Below are 19,375 nucleotides of genomic sequence, written 5' to 3' on the forward strand. Positions count from 1 at the left end.
GGGGGAGGGGAGAGGAAGAAGCAGGCTCCCAGCAGAGCAGGGAGCCCAATGTGGGGCTTAGATTCCAGGACCCTGGGATCACGCCCTGAGCCGAAGGCAGACGCTTAACGACTAAGTCACCCAGGTGCCCCTCCCTATGATGTTTCTTATCTCTATTAAAGGCATCACTATTGTTATAAACTCTAAAAAGCTAAAAACTTTCTTTGTCTTTGAGTTTGTCTTATCAAGTCCTGTCATATCTACTTCTTCAGCATCTCTTGTATTGTTTCCCATTCCCGTTAAGGCTGTCATTAATTCTGACATGCTATTTCAAATTTTCTAACTAATCTATCTACACTCTTAACTTCATTCTGTCTCTTTCCTGTCCAACTGCACATTGCTGCCAGATTAAATAATTATGAAAACATTTTCATTATGTTACTTCCTTGAAAAACTTGTCTTTCCATTTATAACAAAATAAAGTCCAAACACCGGAGCTTGACATTTAACATTCTCTACAATCATTTTTTTTCTCCAGTCCTTTTTAGATCTTCCTTTCTTAAGCAATTTACTTTTATTTTTTTATTATGCATCCCAAATTCCAACCAAATCTTGTTATCTCTATGCAGTAGTGCCACTTTGTCTTTGCTAGTGCATTCTCCTGTTTTCTAGTAAAGTAGTCATCATCCTTGAGCTCCTATAACGATTTTGTTAGTCCTTATAGTAGCTATACATCTACTTGTAGTTATAGTTACTTTTGTGTAGTTTATCTCCCTAACTAAATTGTAAGCTCCATGGAAGCAAGGATCAGCTTTTATTTTTCTCCATATCCCTCAGAGTTCTTAGTACTATGCTTTGTATTGAGTAAGTGCCTAGGACATGTTTTCTGCACTGCATTGATAATGAGTATATGAATTCCATAATCTTAGATTGCCCCCTGCCCCTTTGTCATTACCTTTCTCTCTACTTCACACAGACACACAAATAGAAGCTATTAGGCCACAACTTCTAAACTTTTATTGCCAAACAAATCAAACTTTTATATATCTATATCCATTCTTTCATCCATTCTTCTTTTCCCTAAGACCAATCTTTTCACCTAAACTTTGAGTTCCATCCTGTCTGATCTTCTCAGGAATTTCATATCACTGATTTTTCCTTATCTCTTATATATTCAACCTCCCTGCCTCCCCTCTGAAGGATATATTCACCTCTCTCTTATCTTTAAAAATACCAAAACCACACTTCCCTCTCTAGGACCCACTAACAAATAGCTCTCTATTTCTTTCTCATTTCTTCATTATTCCTTGTGCAAATACACTGAATACCTAATATGTGCCATGTACAGTGCTCAGTGCTAAGAATACTATGGTGATAAAAAACAAAAACTTAGGGATGCCTGGGTGATGCAGTTGGTTAAGAGTCCGACTCTTGGTTTAGGATCAGGTCTTGATCTCACAACCCTGAGATCTACACTGGGCTCCAGCTCAGCATGTAGTCTGCTTAGGTTTCTCTCTCCCTCTCCCCCACTCTCCTGCTTATGTGCATGCTCACTTGCGCACAGGCACTTTCTCTCTCTCTAATAAATAAATGAATCTTTTTTTTTTAAAGATTTTATTTATTTATTTGACAGAGATAGAGACAGCCAGCGAGAGAGGGAACACAAGCAGGGGGAGTGGGAGAGGAAGAAGCAGGCTCATAGCGGAGGAGCCTGATGTGGGGCTCGATCCCAGAACGCCGGGATCACGCCCTGAGCCGAAGGCAGGCGCTTAACGACTGAGCCACCCAGGTGCCCCAATAAATAAATAAATCTTTAAAAAAAAAAACAGCAAACCCAAAAACTTTTATGGTTTTGTGGAGCTTCTCATCTAGAAAAGGATATGAGAATTAAACACATAGAGAGCGCCTGGGTGGCTCAGTCGGTTAAATGGCTGCCTTCAGCTCAAGTCATGATCCCAGGGTCCTGGGATGGAGCCCCTCCTCAGGCTCCCTGCTCTGCAGGAAGTCTGCTTCTCCTTTTCCCTCTGTCCCTTCCCCCGACTCATGCTTTCTCTTTCTCTCTCTCTCTCAAATAAATAAATCTTTAGGGGCGCCTGGGTGGCTCAGTGGGGCGCCTGGGTGGCTCAGTCGTTAAGCGTCTGCCTTCGGCTCAGGGCGTGATCCCAGCGTTCTGGGATCGAGCCATGCATCAGGCTCCTCCGCTGGGAGCCTTCTTCTTCCTCTCCCACTCCCCCGCTTGTGTTCCCTCTCTCACTGGCTGTCTCTCTCTTTCTGTCAAATAAATAAATAAAATCTTTTAAAAAAAGAATTAAATAGTTTTATGGTAAGTGGTTACATGGTAAGTGCTTACAAAAGAGAGGTTACATGGTACTGAAATAGGTCCTGAAATAGAAATCTAACCTAGTCCGGTCAGGAGAGGCTTCCCTCGAAGGAGGTGGCATTTAAGCTAAGATCTGAAGAATGAGGAAGAGTTAAAGTGAGGAGGGGAGAGTGGACTATTGAATATGAATACACATGCAGAAGCTCTTATGGGAAAGAATATACCAAGTACAAGGGTCTGAAATAAGGCCAATGTGGCTAGAATAGAGACAGCTTAAGAGAGAACATGATTTGAGATAAAGCTGGAGATGTCAGCTTTAGGGGCTGGCCAAGGAAGGCCTCTTAGGAGTTTTGACTTATAAAATAATTTTATATAAAGAACTAAGGAGAAAATAGAAAATATTTTTAAGAATTAAAAAGAATAGGGACGCCTGGATGGCTCAATCAGTTAAGCTTCTGCCTTCAGCTCAGGTCATGATCGCAGGGTCCTGCTTAGCAGGCAGCCTGGTTCTCCCTCTACTGCTGCTCCCCCTGCTTGTGTTCTTTCTCTCTCTCTCTGACAAATAAATAAAATCTTAAAAAAAAAAAATAAAGAAGAAGAAGAAGAATTATTAAAAAGAACAGGAATGCCAGGGTGGCTCAGTCAGTTAAGCAGTTGCCTTCAGCTCCAGTCATGATCCCAGGGTCCTGCTTAGCAGGCAGCCTGCTTCTCCCTCTTCCTCTGCTGGTCCCCCTGCTTGTGTGTGCTCTCTCTCTCTCTCTCTCTCTCTCTGTCAATAAATAAAATCTTTAAAAAAAATTATGTTTTTGAGGTAAAAATCTAAACTTGGTTTGGATGTGAGAAGGGAAAGGGATTTTAAGGATAAGGTTTCAAGGTTTCAAAAACAAATTAAAATTTTAAAATGTGCATGCATGCATTTGTATATGTGTATCTGTTCTTGCTTCTTGTCCATGGGATTGCCTAACAGTAACTTTGATGTATGCAAATTATATATAAACAATTTACACCTCAAAGTGGCCCCTGAGAAGTTGCTGTTGGAGATCATTGCCATATGGCTCAAAGTTCACTTGTCTGCCACTAGAAGCAAGTCTTTGTATGAAATTATAATTATAGCTCATTGCTTTATTGGTGAGGAAAATGGGGAATGATGAGTGTTTGTGAAATATTGTTAACACTTCATTTTGGGACCATCTTTTTTTTCTCATCTCTGGTTATTTTTGACTGAGTTATTCTAATGCACATCGCCTACTTAGAAACTAAGAATTTGGAGGATGAAGAGAAAGACAGTCCTTTGGAAGAATGGGATTCTGAAATGAGAGCTGCAGAGAAAGGTAACTGAAGGGGCTCCTGCGTGACTCAGTTGTTTGAACATCTGACTCTCGATTTCTGCTCAGGTGTTGATTTCAGTGTCATAAGATCAAGCCCTGCATTAGGCTCTGCGCTAAGTGTGGAGTGTGCTTGTCCCTCTCCCTCTGCTCCTCTCTTTGTCTCTCTTTCTCTCTCTCAAATAAATAAATAAATAAATAAATAAATAAATAAAATCTTTAAAAAAGAAAAGAAAGGTAACTGAATTAAGGAGATAAATGGGGGAAAAACAATGTATTCTTTGTTTAGGTGAGATTAAGTGGTACAGAATTTTCAGTAGAATAGATGATTTTTGTAGCAACATTTTAATGTGTCTGTTCTGATAAATTTGTTTTGTTTTTCTTTCCAAAGAACTGGAACAGCTGAAAACTGAAGAAGAAGAGCTCCAAAGGTCAGCCTTCATTTGGAGTGTTAGAAAATAGGCTAAACTTTACAAGACTAAATGACTTCCTACCTCCAAAAACTGGAGGAGAGTAGACACATGAGTATTGACTTAAGACCGACTCAGGGCTTCTGCTCCACCTTGAACTTGACCTATCTAAGTTGACAACATTTACTAAGCACTTACTGTTTACAGGGCATTAATCCAAGGTAGTATTTCTCAAGCTTGAATAATATCAGGATCCTTTTGAAGAAAATAAACCTAGCATTAAGCTGTTTTTATATTGTACTTTTATATTACATTTAAGTAAGTATAAAATGAGGTATATTTTTCTTATTGTCATGGATCTTATTTAACTGTAAGACTAAAATGAATCAAATACAAATGACAAATCAAGTAAAATTCCAACTGACAACATTAATTTGACAGGTGATAATGTTTGGCTAAAATTAAATTGATGCTAGCAAAATGACTAACAAGGCATAAGTTCTGTTTAGCACTAATAAACTAAACAAAACCAAACACAGGCATCAAGATTATGGCATGTCTCCGTTTTAAGGTGGGCATTCGTATGATCTACATTATGTTTATATTTTATCTTCAAAACAAAAAAGTAAATTTTAATAATCTTAGAGAATATGCAAACCTTCAAGGATACCTTCGTGGATCCTAATTTTGAGAACCATTGATTTAAGCCTTTCCTAATTAGACTCACATTTCTAGATTAATGCTTATCAAAAAAAGAAAGAAGGAAAGATACCTAAGAAAACAAAAATGGATGCCATTCACTTCAGTGGGGAGCTATCTAGCCTGTAGACTTCTTGTCATAAACCTTTATTTTAATGGAGTCCAAATTGTCTGACAACCCAGCCTTATCTTGCTGTAATACCTACTTTGATTTGCAGAAATCTTTTAGAACTGGAAGTACAGAAAGAACAGACCCTTGCTCAAATAGACTCCGTACAAAAACAAACAGATAAAATTGAAGAGCTACTGGATCAGTTGAGGTAAGGAAAAGTAGGTGTCATTAGTTTGTGTTTTATCCCGTGCCTTTGTAGTTGTCTAAACCTGTCACAGCAGTTGACATGTGTTTGTAATGTGGATCACTGTTTTAAGCTATAGTACAATATATTCTCAAAAAGAGTTAATGTACCCAACATCAAGCTGAAGGTATACAGGTGGGAAAGCTATGAAATTATAATTTTAAAATATCTGTTGCCTAAACTTGGGTTTTCTCTGATATACAATTCAAAATTGAGTTAATTCTTCTTTCAAAAGCATGTTTGTACATTCACAGTATTTAAATCAAAATATTGATTGTCCCCTAAGCCAGTAGAAAAACTTCAGCTGTTGCTGGTACTGTTTGCGTGGTATCAGAAGTTAACTCTCTTCTTTTACCTCAGAAAAAAATTCTTGGTCTCTCTTTCTTTCTCTCCAGCTTATCTGAGTGGGAAGTCATAGAGTGGAGTGATGATCAAGCTATATTCACCTTTCTTTATGACACAATAGAACTTACCATCACCTTTGGAGAGACAGTAGGTGAGTAGCAAAAGTAAGATAATTCTTCAACAGGAAAATGCATGGCTGAACTCACTAAAGAGTCCATTCTTTATTTTAATACAATAATAACTATTGACATAATGAAAGCACTGCTGAAAATCTTAGAAGAGGTGATCACTTAAATTTGTGATAATTGAATTTTATTTTATTAGATAAAGAATAAAATAAAAATTCAACTAGTGAAAGTTGACCTTTGTTGAGTTACATTAAATGATAGAAATTTTACATTTCCAAATAATGGATCAACATGCTATTTGCATCATAGAAATTTTACATTTCCAAATAATGGATCAACATGCTATTTGCATCTATTTTCTCTGAGTTCTTTTTCTCCATCTCTGTTTTGTGATAGAGGATTTACTCTAATGACTGATGACTCTTAACTTTTTTGTGTGCTTAAGTTACCCTGAAAAGTTAGTTGCAAGTTCTGTGTGTATTGGTAGGCTTATCAAAGTAGGTAGAATCACTATATGGTGACTGGACTGAGCTCTAGCTGTTTTGTTGAGAGTCTCCTGTCAGTGTCTTTAGGTCTTTTCTCTGAAATAGTTTCAATACGGCCAACCAAACTTCACAGTCTCCCAGCCTCCACACACGATTCTCCTTAAAAGTTCCTTTTCTCAAAGAATACTATCGAGGCACTTGGGTGGCTCAGTCGGTTGAGCGTCTGACTCTTGGTTTCGGCTCACATCATAATCTCAGGGTCCTGGGATGGGGCTCAGCACTCAACACACAGTCTGTTTGTCCCTCTCCTCCTTCTCCTGCTCATGCTCTCTCTCTCTCTCCCAAATAAATAAATGTATAAAATCTTTTAAAAATAATAATAATACCATCAATTTCAGTCCAGGTCCAAAATTAAAACTTAGGGATTAGGGGTGTCTGGCTAACTCAGTCAGTAGAGCATGGAACTCTTGATCTCAGTGTCATGAGTTTAAGCCCCACATTGGACATGGAGCCTACTTTAAAATAAATAAATAAACAAAAAATAGAACTTAGGAATCACTCTGTACCTCTTTATCCTTTATCAGGCACATCTAATCATCAATAAGACTTAGAGATTTTAATTTCTTAATACTGACCCACATTTCTCTGTTTCCTGTCAATAATCTCTAACCAAATGGCTACGATAACATTACACTTGGCCTTTCTGAATCCTCTCCTTTTCCTCTCCAATTCATCTTCCTCCCCATAGCTATGGTGATTGTTGGAAATCTGATCATGAACCTAATATTCTTAGACGAATGATCAAAGTATTTGTTATGGCCTATAACATCTTGCATGCATTGAATTTTTCCTCCTTTTCCTGCCTCATCTTAAACTATTCTCTGCACTTTGGCACATGGATTTCTTTCATTCCCCCGCCCCTTTTTTTAAAGTAGGCTCTATACCCAACGTGGGGCCTGAACTCATGACCCTGAGATTAAGAGTTGCATGCTTTTCCAGCTGAGCCACCTAGGTGCTCCTCTTTCATTTCCTTAAAAGATCCTGGTCTTTTCGTGCACAATCATGTTCCGTCCTACCTCAGGACCTTCATAATGATGTTTTTTATGCCTGGAAGCCCTTTCCCTTATTTTTGTCCATTTGGACTGTTATAACAAACATGCCATCAACTGGGTAGTTACTGAACAACTGAAATTTATTTCTTATTTTTCTGGAAGCTGGAAGTCCAAGATCAGGGTGCCGGCATGGTCAGGTGAAAGCCCTTCTCCAGGTTGCAGACTTCTCATTGTATCCTTACGTGCTGGAAGGCCAAGCTAACTGTTTAAGGTCTCTATTATAAGAGCATTAATCTCCTTCATGAGGGTGCCATCCTCATGACCTAGTAAATGGTTTGCAAAGGTCCGTCTCCTAATACCATCACAGGGGCATTAGGATTTCAATATATAAATTTGCTGGGGGACACAAACATTCAGACCATAGTACCCCCTTTTCACTAAATAAATTTCCGTTAGTAATCCTCAAGAGCTCAGCTCAGTTACCACTTTTGCAGGAAAGTTTTCCCTGATTCTCCTTTTACCCACTCCCTCTGCTATTTGCCCTCCTAGTGTATATGTTCTTATTGCTTCCTGCAGTTTTCCTTAATAGTTTGTCACTGATTGTAGTTTTTGGTGTTTATTTATGTAATTATCTGTATATCCCCCTGAGCTATAAGCTTTTTGAGAATATAAATTGATTGTGTCTGTTTTGTCTCACTATCGTATCTCCAGTGCCTAATACATAGAAAATATTCAACAAAGTGAAAAAAATCCAAATTTGAGAGACAGGAGATAACTCGAGAATTTGGAAGAGGAAGCAGCTCTCCTGGCTACTCATTACTGTAATGCTAAGAGCATAAATCATTTTCACTGTGTTTGTAAAAAGATAGTAGGTATGAAGAGATCATAGTCATTTTTTAATATCATGCCTGAAAATAGTGTCTTTGCACAAAAGTTTTCAAGGAAGAGGCCTTGACAAATTTATAATAAATGTACTACACTTTAAATTTCCTTCAAAGACTTGCCACTAAATGTAGGTCAGCGGTCTCAGGGAGAGCCTTTACCATATACAAAGAATAATATGATTCAAGGATACACCTTTAGGGGCACCTGGGTGGCTCAGTCAGTTAGGCGTCTGCCTTTGGCTCAGATTGTGGTCTCGGAGTCCTGGGATTGAGCCCCACATCGGGGCTCCCTGTTCAGCGGGGATCCTGCTTCTCCCTCTCTCTGTGCCCCTCCTCCCACTCATGCATGCACGCTCTCTCACTCTCAAATAAATAAAATCTTAAAAAAAAAAGGACACATCGGGGTGCCTGGGTGGCTCAGTCGTTAAGCGTCTGCCTTCGGCTCAGGGCATGATCCTGGCGTTCTGGGATCGAGCCCCACATCAGGCTCCTCTGCTGGGAGCCTGCTTCTTCCTCTCCCACTTCCCCTTCCTGTGTTCCCTTTCTCGCTGCCTGTCTCTCTCTCTCTGTCAAATAAATAAATAAATAAAATCTAAAAAAAAAGAAAAAAAGACACGTCTTTAACTTTTAACTGACTATATTAAAAAAAAACCCTGCTAACCAGAAAGAGTAGGATTCTAAAGTACTGAGTTGTATGTGGTTTAAAATCAGATAATAAAAAGAAGTAATGGGGTGCCTGAGTGGCTCAGTCAGTTAAGCATCACACTCAATTTCAGCTCATGAAATGAAATCGAGCCCTGTGTGGGGCTTTGCACTCAGCATGGAGTCTACTTGTCCCTTTGTCCCTCTCCCTCCACTCTTCCCCCCCCACCACCACTTGCATGGGTGCACTCTCTCTCAAATAAATAAATAGTAAAAAATATATATATATACATATATATATATAACTACTCTTATTCCGGTTCTTCCTAGTTGGTCTCCCTTTCCTGAACAAGGCTTATAGGAAGATTGTTGACCTGAATTTTCAATCTCTGTTAGATGGTAAGTCCAAACACTTATCCACTAAAAATTTGTTGAATATTTACAAGTATAATTTGCTCCTTGAGAACTCTTTCATATACGAAGATAAATATAAACAATAATAATAGTAAATTTGTCCTTAGAAATGTGTATTAGACATAAAATTGCTTGGTTAATGTTCTAAATATTGGGTAGGGTTTAAAAGAAGTTATTTTTTTAATTACTAGATTTTAAGCAATGATTAATAATAGCTAGATCCATAATTCAAAAATTACCATTCTGAGTACTCATACTATATCAGGCATTTGTATTACTTACATCAACACTTTGAGGTAAGTGTTCCTTGTTTTACAAATTAGGGAACTATAGCTCAAAAGAAGTAAGTGTGCTTAGGATCCCTCAGGTTGTAAGGAAAGGCAGTATTTAAACTCGTTTAGGTTATATTTAAACTCATGCTTCTAACCAAGTTCTATTCCGTGTATGATAATGGCTTGAGTTTTTATAAGAATGTCTATGTTTGGGGCGCCTGGGTGGCTCAGTCAGTTAAGCGTCTGCCTTCGGCTCAGGTCATGATCTCAGGGTCCTGGGATCGAGCCCTATATCGGGCTTCCTGCTCAGTAAGGAGTCTGCTTCTCCCTCTCCCTCTGCCCCCAACTCATTCTCTCTCTCAAATAAATAAAATCTTAAAAAAAAAAAAAAAAAAGAAGAATGTGTATGTTTGCTATATATATATGTTGATTTATGTGCTTGAAAATAAAATGGAGAGAATACTTAGACACCTCGTAGTTTGAAGGTATTTCTAGCTTATGTATAGGAGATATTTGAAAATAAGTAATACCCTGTTTTGATTTTTTTTTTCCTTCCTCAGAGGATAAAGCTCCTCCTTCCTCCCTTTTAGTTCATAAGCTTATTTTTCAATACATTGAGGAACAGGAATCCTGGAAGAAGAAATGTACAACACAGCATCAAGTACCCAAGGTAAATCCAATTGAAGTATTTTGAAGGAAAATTACATTATCTGTCCCAAAAAGCGAACTGAAATGTCATATATTTAATATTAGATCCTGAAACTATAAATTTTTAAATTGTTTAACTTCAAGGGATTCTTTATAAAAGAGCCACTAAAGGGGCACCTGGGTGGCACAGCGGTTGGGCGTCTGCCTTCGGCTCAGGGCATGATCCCGGCGTTATGGGATCGAGCCCCACATCAGGCTCCTCCACTATGAGCCTGCTTCTTCCTCTCCCACTCCCCCTGCTTGTGTTCCCTCTCTCGCTGGCTGTCTCTATCTCTGTCGAATGAATAAATAAATAAATAAATAAATAAATAATCTTAAAAAAAAAAAATATATATATATATATATAAAAGAGCCACTAAAAACTGAAATGTTTTCATAATTTCTTCCCCCAATTTTCCCCAGATGCTTCAAGAAATCTCACTGGTAGTGAGCCGTTGTAGACTCCTTGGAGAGGAAATTGAGTTTTTAAAGAGATGGGGACCAAATTATAACCTAATGAACATAGATGTGACTAATACTGAGTAAGTATATTATTTCCCCGGGGCTGCCATAACAAAGTACCACAAACTCAGTAGCTTAAAACAATAGCAACTTATTGTTTCACAGTTCTGGAGGCTAGAAGTCTGAGATCAAGATGTTAGCAAGGAAGGTTGGTTCTTTCTGAGGGGCTGTGAAAGAGAATCTGTTCCATGCCTGTCTCCTAACTTCTAGTGATTTGCTGGAGGTCATTGGCATACCTTGGCTTATAAATATATAATCCTAGTATCTGCTTTTATCTTCACATGATGTGCTTCCTGTGTGCATGGTTGTGTCTAAATGTCCCCTTTTTATAAGGACACCAATCATTTTGGGTTAGGGGACCATCTCACTCCAGTAGGACCTCATCTTAACTAATTAAATCTGCAATTACCTTATTTCCAAAATAAGGTCACATTCTGAGATACTGGAGGCGAGGGCTTCAACATATGGATGGCAGGAGGGGACATAGTTCAACCCATGACAGTAAATAATTCGTCAAAAATTTATTAAGATGGGGGGCGCCTGGGTGGCACAGCAGTTAAGCATCTGCCTTCAGCTCAGGGCGTGATCCCGGCGTTGTGGGATCGAGCCCCACATCGGGCTCCTCCGCTATGAGCCTGCTTCTTCCTCTCCCACTCCCCCTGCTTGTGATCCCTCTCTCGCTGGCTGTCTCTATCTCTGTCAAATAAATAAATAAAATCTTTAAAAAAAGAAATTTATTAAGATGGGGGCGCCTGGGTGGCTCAGTCGTTAAGCGTCTGCCTTCAGCTCAGGTCATGATCCCAGGGTCCTGGGATCGAGCCCCACATCAGGCTCCCTGCTCAGCGGGAGGCCTGCTCCCTCTCCCTCTGCTTGTGTTTCCTCTCTCGCTGTGTCTCTCTCTGTCAAATAAATAAAGTCTTTTAAAAAAAATATTTAAAAAATTTATTAAGATGACTTATTTTAATGAGTTTTATGACTAACAATGAAAGTGATACTACTACTAATAATACTTTGTTCCAGATTTTTTACCGACTGTCCATTTGATAAGGACAAGGAAATAATGTATCACCTAGGTTTCACATGTGAGTGTAAAAGGAAAATGTATTTGTTTCATTCTGTTTTTGTTTTGTATTTTTAATTGAGGATCTTGTCTTTTATAGATTGAGGCTTTTATTCTCCAGCTCTACAGCTTTTGCAAAATTTGAGATGACCTTGCCTCTCTCAGTCCATTTTCCAACTGTCCCATTACCTTTCTCCATTCAAAATCACCTTGGAAACATTGGGTAAGTAAAGGGCCAGCAGGATAGGGCTCCTAACTACATTTTTACCTATGTTATATAATTTGAAAGATCTCTCAAAGTGGTCAGAAATAATGGATATACCATTATTGGATATACCAGTAATGGATAATCCATAGTGAGTGCCAAATATCACATTTTGAAAAATGTGTTCTTTTAAAGTCAGTGACCTTCATTTCTAGCTCCAGGGGATGCTGGAGACCATTGGTCTATTCTTTTATACCTGCTCTACTTTTTGAATACTCTTGCCTAAACAGGAACCAAGAAGGAAAAAAATGGGTATAAGCTTAGCCCAGATCATATATAAACAATTTTTATGGCCTTAAAAACAGAATAATCACTTATCACTTAATAATCACTTAAAAAGCTGTGCAGTCATAATGCTTTTCTCAATTATTTCATTCCTACTATTTATTTTGTGACTTTTTAGACACACTGCTAACAGTTTGTAAGATGGCAAGTTTAGAATGCACCCATCTCAAATCCATCAGCAAACACCAACAGTTTAGATTTTTAGCTAAGTCAAGATATCTCACAGTTCATGAAGAATTGTTCTTAGGCCTTGTTTTTGGAATCTTAGCTCCAATTGGGCAGGCTATTTCTAGAAATGCCTATTTGTGCTTCCTAAGAGACTCAAAGACCATCCCCAAAAACATGAATTACAATGAAATGGAGATAAGTTTCCAGAAAAATTAATGAACCTTTTGTTCTTTGCAGCCAAGATGAAATCACTGCAATTCTAGCTAAAGTGCCACTGGAGGACAACTACCTAAAGAATGTAGTCAAGCAGATTTACCAAGATCTGCTTCAGGACTGTCATTTCTACCACTAGACGCATGGACTATAGCTATAACAGCCAAGCACAGTGCACTTCATAATGACATTATGTCAGTGTATCCATTGCTGTTTAATCTTTGTCTTTAGGTCATCGAAAGTAGCCTAGTAAAATTCGTTCTGATGATGTTATAGTTAATTTGTATGGTTAGTTTTTAAATCTCTGCAGTCAGGAATGATGGATGGCCTCAAATAGCATGTTATCAACCTGCTCATCTTTTTACAAAAGGTTTAAATAGTAGAACACTTAGGGAAAATTTCTTCTAATTAAAGTTGTGCTCTCTGACATAGGACAAGCCCTGAGAAGTAACTTAAGTATAAGAGGAGCTGTCACCACTGACAAAAACATTAGCCATTTGCTCATATATAGAACTATGATTTTTAAGTTGCCTGACTTCTGCCTAGCAGGTATTTCTGGAATAGAAATATATCTGTCTACAAACTATTCATCCTTTTTTCCCTCCATTGCAAAAATGTTAAGAAAAAGCAGTAGCGCTCAGCTTTTCAAATGGTTGCCATCTTTTTTGAGGGCCTTGCCTTCTTTTATTATATAATGTCTATTAATATTTTCTTAAGTATAATTTTGTAGAGAAAGTTAATTAATTTTGGCCCCATACGTATATGTAAATACATTAATTTTTTGTGTGTTTGTGATGTAGTAAGGAGATATATATATATAGAAATACATAGAGCTGTATAGAGATACTCTTCTGTCTGGGCAGTTTCCATCTTTCTGAAGGATGCTTTACAGCAAGATTCTCGGTCTCTTTCTATTAAATAATTGTACAAACAATTTATCACATTAAAAACCACCAGTTTTGTCAAGTTCCAGCAGTAGTAATGAATTTAATGTGAGTTTTGGTTTCTGAAGCCACAACCTTCTCATACACAAAAACAAGCATATCCATTGATACTGAATGATCAGTATTATCTGTGAGATAAAGAAATATGAGAAAACTTTTACCCAGACTTTAGTCAAATCCTAATCATGATTTTTGTTTCTATTTAATTCTAAACTAGAGTATATTTGCATTTTTAAACTAATTCATCTTAAAATTTTGCTTTATACTTTAGGATCAGGTTAAAGTCCTATGGGTCCAATGAATATTATCTTTGCTCTTGAATTGGCTTTTACTTCTGAGCTATTGGTCAAAAAGATCACATGGTCTTTTAACCTTCAAAAGTCAACATAAAATTTATTTTTCATAAAAATCAAGATGTAGATGTTCTTTATTTCCGTGAACTCCTTGAAAAACGTAAAGTCACCAATATGGTCTGTTTTCCATGAAACTTAAATTAGTTTTCTTACTGGAGTTGTTTTATTTCTTTTCTGTAAACCTGAAAAGTAGAGGTTTTGTTTTATCCATTTTGGAAACCTGGAATGGACCAACTCTAAGAATGGTTTGGCTTATAATTATGATCTCTGCCTCCTGGGTTTAGATACATAATTGTAATATTTACTTAATTATTTGCATTTGTGTTTGTTCAAAGGATTGGCTATTTTTATAAAAATTTTTTGGAAGTTGTTCCTTCACTGATTAGAAGCAGATTGGTTTTTGCACTATTAAAAAAGTTTATTATGTGAAATCTTTTTAAGCAGTGTCTCTTTATGAAGTGAAGAGGGTTTTGGGGGGCTTTTTTTTTTTTTTATCATGTATTCAATAGACCTTTGAAGATATGCCAAAGGAAGCTCCTTCCAGAAACACCCACTTACTCAAAAACTGAGATAAGACTGAAATATGTCAGGATCTGAGTATAAGAACCAGATACAAACCATAGTTATCCCTATATCTATGTCTTTGAAAGACAGTAAAAGAAAACTATATGAAGTTTGGCAGGAAACTATCATTTCTATGAGCTAATGGAGTGGTTCTCAAAGTATAGTCCCTGGACTAGTAGTGTCAGCTTCGCCCCAGACCTGCTGAATCAGAAACACTAGGGTTGGGGACCAGTATTCTGCGTTGTGTTTATTTTTTTTAACTTCCTTTTTTTCAAAACAACTTCACTGAAATATAATTGGCATCATACAATTCACCTTTTAAAGTGCACAGTTGGGATGCCTGGGTGGTTCAGTTCGTTAAGTGTCTGCCTTTGGTTCAGGTACTTATCCCAGGGTCCTGGGATCGAGTCCCGAGTTGGGCTCCTTGCTCAGTGGGGAGCCTGCTTCTCCCTCTCTCTGCCTGCTGCTCCCTCTGCTTGTGCTCTCTCTCTCTGTCAAATAAATAAAATCTTTAAAAAAATAAAATTAAGAAAAGATGTGATATATACAAAGGAACACCACTGAGCCATTAAAAAAAAAAGGAATCTTGCCATTTGCAATGACATGGATGGAACTAGAGAGTATTATGCTAAGTGAAATAAGTCAATCAGAGAAAGATAATTATATGATCTCATGTGGAATTTAAGAAACAAAACAGGATCATAGGGGAAGAGAGGAAAAAATAAAATGACGAAATCAGAGAGGGAGATAAACCATAAGAGACTCTTAATCATAGGAAACAAACTGAAGGTTGCTGGGGGGAGGGGGACTGGGGAATGGGGTTAGTGGGTGATGGACATTAAGGAGGTCACATGATGTAATGAGCCCTGGGTATTATATAAGACTGATGAATCACTGACCTCTACCTCTGAAGCCAATATATGTTAATTAATTGAATTTGAATGTTAAAAATTTTTTAAAAACTGATAGTTGTGTGCCAAATTTCCCCTAATGTGTGATTTTACTTGACTTTATTATAGATTTTGGCATTTAAAATTTTAAAGATATTTAGGTAAATGTCCTCCCCTCCCTTCCCCTCCCTTTCCCTCCCCTCCCCTCTCCTCTCCTTTCCTCTCCTTTCCTCTCCTTTCCTTTGACTTTATCCATTTATTTGACAGAAAGAGAGAGAGCCAGATACAGAGAGAAGGAACACAAGCAGGGGGAGTGAGAGAGGGAGAAGCAGGCTTCCTGCTGAGCAGGGAGCCCTACGCGGGGCTCACAACAACTGAGCCACCCAGACACCCCATATCAATATTTTCTTTTATGGCTTTTGAATTTGTGTTATATTTAGATTCTCCCCACTGTAAGATCTGTGGTTTCTCTTCAAACTTTTATGGTTTAATACTTTACATTTATATCTTTGAACCAAGTGGATATTTATCCTAACATTTAGTTCAAGGATCCAAATTACTTTTTTTTCCAGATGGCTATGTGGCTATCCCAGCACCATTTAACAGGCAATTTCCCCCCACTGATTTGTAATGACTTTTTTATCATATGTTAGATTTCTCCATGTATTTGTATCTCAGTGCAGTAGGCAGAGTAGTAGCCACCCCCCCCCCAACACCAAGATGTCCATATCCTGAAACCTGTGAATGTCACCTTACATGGCAATAGGGGTTCTACAGAGCTATTGAAGGATCTTGACATGGGGAGACTATCTTGGATTAGCTGGGTAGGCCCAATGTAATCACAAGGGTTTTTATAAGAGGAAGGCAGGATATCAGAGTCAGAGAAGGAGATGTGATAATGGAAACAGGTCAGAGTGATTGTTGACTTTGAAGAGGGGGTAAGGGACCTTGAGCCAAAGAATGTAGATGCCTCTAGAGACTGGAAAAGACAAGGAAACAGATTTTTCTTGTAAGACCTCCAGAAGAGACACAATTCTGCCAACACCTCGCTTTTAGCCCAGTGAAACCCCTTAGGAATTCTGAGCTCCAGAACTGTAAGTTACACATTTTTGTTATCTTAAACCACTACATTTGTGGTAATTTGTTACAGCAGCAATAGGAAACTAAGACACTGATATAACTATTCTATTGACCTATCTTATCATACAAGTCCTCTGTAATTATTATAGGGTTTTTTGATTTTGTTTTGGGTTTTTTGTTTTGCTTTGAGAGAGAGAGCAGGGGAGGGGCAAAAGGAGAGGAAGAGAGAATCTTAAGCAGGCTCCACACTCAGCGCAGAGTCCGACACAGAGCTCCATCTCACAACCCTGAGATCATGACCTGAGCCGAGGTCAAGAGTCGGATGCTTAACCAACTGAGCCACCCAGGCAGCCCTGTAATTATTATAGTTTTATAATATGTTTTAATATCTGGTCAGTTCAGGCCCTTTTATTTCAGGGTTTTGCTAGCTCTTCTAGCTTTTATATCATATAGAGGTAAAAACTAGCTTGTTTTGTTCCCCAAAAACTCTAAGGTAATTTTTACTGAGATCATGTTATATTAAATTTAAAGAACAATTCATGGACAACTGGTATCTTTAAGATATTGTGTCTTCCAATAGTATGCTTTCCTGTTTTGTGTCTGTCATTAATATCTTAAAATTTCCTTTATAAAGGATGTGCACTTTTCTTGTTAGACTTATTCCGAGGCATTTTATATTGTTACTATTTTTGAATTATCATAATAAAGACGAGATAAATTCAAACCAAAAATTCAAATAATATACAAAAGAATACAGATGGAGGCAAAGTCATCCAAAATCTTACTAGTGAACATCCCTCCTACATAGTAGGTACCCTTAGCCACAAAGAAAGGCAATGGCTATTGGATAGGCAACCAATGGTGATTGCCATGAATCACACTGGAATTTCTACTGGGAATTTGTTGATGTTGAATTTTCAACATCGTAATTTTGAGCCTTCTCCTCTGGGAAGATGGTTTTAGAAATTTTTCCATAGTGGTCCTGAACATTTCTAAAAGTTTATTCCTAGACACTTACGGTTTTTGTTACTACTGTGAACAGGTTCTTTTTCTATTACGTTGTCTAATTAGTTATTAACACTTAATAATGTGCTGATCTTTTTATATTTCATAATTGGTTACACTAATGTACTTTCTTATTGTCCCTCAAACTATCCAGGTATATAATCATATCTGTAAATCTTTCCTAACATTTACACGTTTTATTATCTTTAATTATTACACCCAGTGACACTTCCTGAACAACAGTAAATAATAGTGGCAGTAAACAAATTTGTTTCTTTTTTATTTCAGTAATCTCTACACCCAACATGGGGCTCAAACTCACAACCCCGAGAATAAGAGTCACATGCTCCTACTGAGCCAGCCAGCAGCCTCAGTTCTTGGTTTCAATGAAAGTATTTCTAACATTTCACCAGTAAGCAGACAATGGCAGCTTGTTTGGAATATCTATGTTTTTTTCTTGATCATGCTAAGGAAACATCTAATTCCTTTTAATGAGGAATTTATGCTGAATTTTATTGAATGCTTTTTCAAAATGATGAAATTAACCATATGGGTTTTCTCCTTGACCTATGAATATGGTCAATTATAATAGATTTCCCAATACTGGATCATCCTTGTACTACTCAATTGGATCACTTGGACATGACAGTGGGTTTCCCTTTCTGGATTTCCCTTACTATGCTCCAGGCTGACTATGCCAGGAGATTATATCCTTGAGACAAAAGATTAGGTTTCTCATGATTAAGTTTTGGTTTTACTAGATGTTACCTCTATAAGATTTCAGATAGGTCCCTGGACTGTAATCTAGGATATATCCAAAACTTTTCAATTACACACTTAAAAATATTCATACGGATTGCTAGCAAGAACTCTAGTTTGTCCTATATCCAAGGGTTTAGTGGGTTGTCTTGGAAGAAAGGAACAGAAAACTACTCGAACTGGTTTAAGCAGAAGAAATGGAAGGAAGATTTATTTGAATGTAGGAGTATCTCATAGATCTCAAAAACAGTAAGTGCTGCTGGGCTCCTGAGAAATTGGAAAGATTTGGAAAACAGATTTCTTTCCTTTCTGTCTCATTCTCTCCCACTTTCTTGGTCTCTCAATTTCTTAATCTTTCTACAGATGGGGTTTCTCTGGTTTGACAACCACACAGCCACCGGAATTTCATTTTAATGAAAGATCAAAGTCACATGTGATTTCATTCAGCCAAGAGGGGCTGTGGGTTTGCAGATGCTCTAAGGAAGGGGTGTGAAGAAAGGGAGGTAAAGGTGGGTGTATTTGGTATGGAAGGCAGTTACTATTATCCCCAGGTACTATCTATAATTACTAAGTTAGGTTGAGTCTACCTCCAGAATGCTTCCTGAATCTGTTCTGTCATTGCTCTAACTCAAGCAAGCCTTCATCCCTTGTCTGAAACATTGCAAGAGCTTCTAAACAGTTTTTGCTGTCCTTACTCTCTTGAAATCGCTTTCATTGCCACAAGACAATGGTGGGAGGATTAAATAAAAACTTGATGAACTTAAGCATTCCACAAATATAAAGTAGTGGTGGGGAAAAAACAGATCTAAATAAAGTAGTAGTGGGAGGAAAATAGATCAAACCATAGGACTCCTTTGCTTAAAAATTTTCAACGATTTCCCTATTACCTTAAAGAATAAAGACTAAAGCTCCACACGTGGTCTTAAGCTTCTTCAAAACTTGAACTAAATGTTAACTTTCCAGTATCAGCGCCTCCGGGACACTTTTCCTCCCTCATCAGACAATACTATGACTTCACCACGTCATTAATTTCCATGCCCATACTGCTCTATATGCTTATATCTTCCATCTCTTCTTTGCCCAGGAAACCCCATTCACCCTTTAAAACCAGAATCACAGGTCAATCTTTCCAGTAAACCACGATAAGGTTTACCTTCACAAAATCAATGTCTCCCTCCCCTGGAGTCTTGCAAATCTCCAGTAAATCACCAAGTCTTGACTAATATTTCAGGCATATTTCTCCCCTTCACTATCTCTGTTTTCCAGTTC

At 37.8% G+C, this 19,375-nt stretch overlaps 1 protein-coding gene across 1 annotated transcript in view; it reads left to right on the plus strand.

Moving 5' to 3' along the window:
• KNL1 (kinetochore scaffold 1) overlaps positions 1 to 14,716 on the plus strand; it is a 61,866-nt gene extending 47,150 nt beyond the window's left edge. Inside the window, exons 18-26 of the mRNA XM_008702248.2 lie at positions 3,553 to 3,630; positions 4,016 to 4,055; positions 4,952 to 5,053; positions 5,485 to 5,585; positions 8,956 to 9,024; positions 9,872 to 9,981; positions 10,422 to 10,540; positions 11,681 to 11,803; positions 12,536 to 14,716. Coding sequence (XP_008700470.1) covers positions 3,553 to 3,630; positions 4,016 to 4,055; positions 4,952 to 5,053; positions 5,485 to 5,585; positions 8,956 to 9,024; positions 9,872 to 9,981; positions 10,422 to 10,540; positions 11,681 to 11,803; positions 12,536 to 12,650 — 857 coding nt within the window. The 3' untranslated portion in view covers positions 12,651 to 14,716. The remainder of the gene's footprint in view (positions 1 to 3,552; positions 3,631 to 4,015; positions 4,056 to 4,951; positions 5,054 to 5,484; positions 5,586 to 8,955; positions 9,025 to 9,871; positions 9,982 to 10,421; positions 10,541 to 11,680; positions 11,804 to 12,535) is intronic.
• Positions 14,717 to 19,375: the final 4,659 nt, after the last annotated feature.

The sequence above is a fragment of the Ursus maritimus genome, unplaced genomic scaffold, assembly GCF_017311325.1.
Source record: "Ursus maritimus isolate PB19 unplaced genomic scaffold, ASM1731132v1 scaffold_35, whole genome shotgun sequence".
NCBI lineage: Eukaryota > Metazoa > Chordata > Mammalia > Carnivora > Ursidae > Ursus > Ursus maritimus.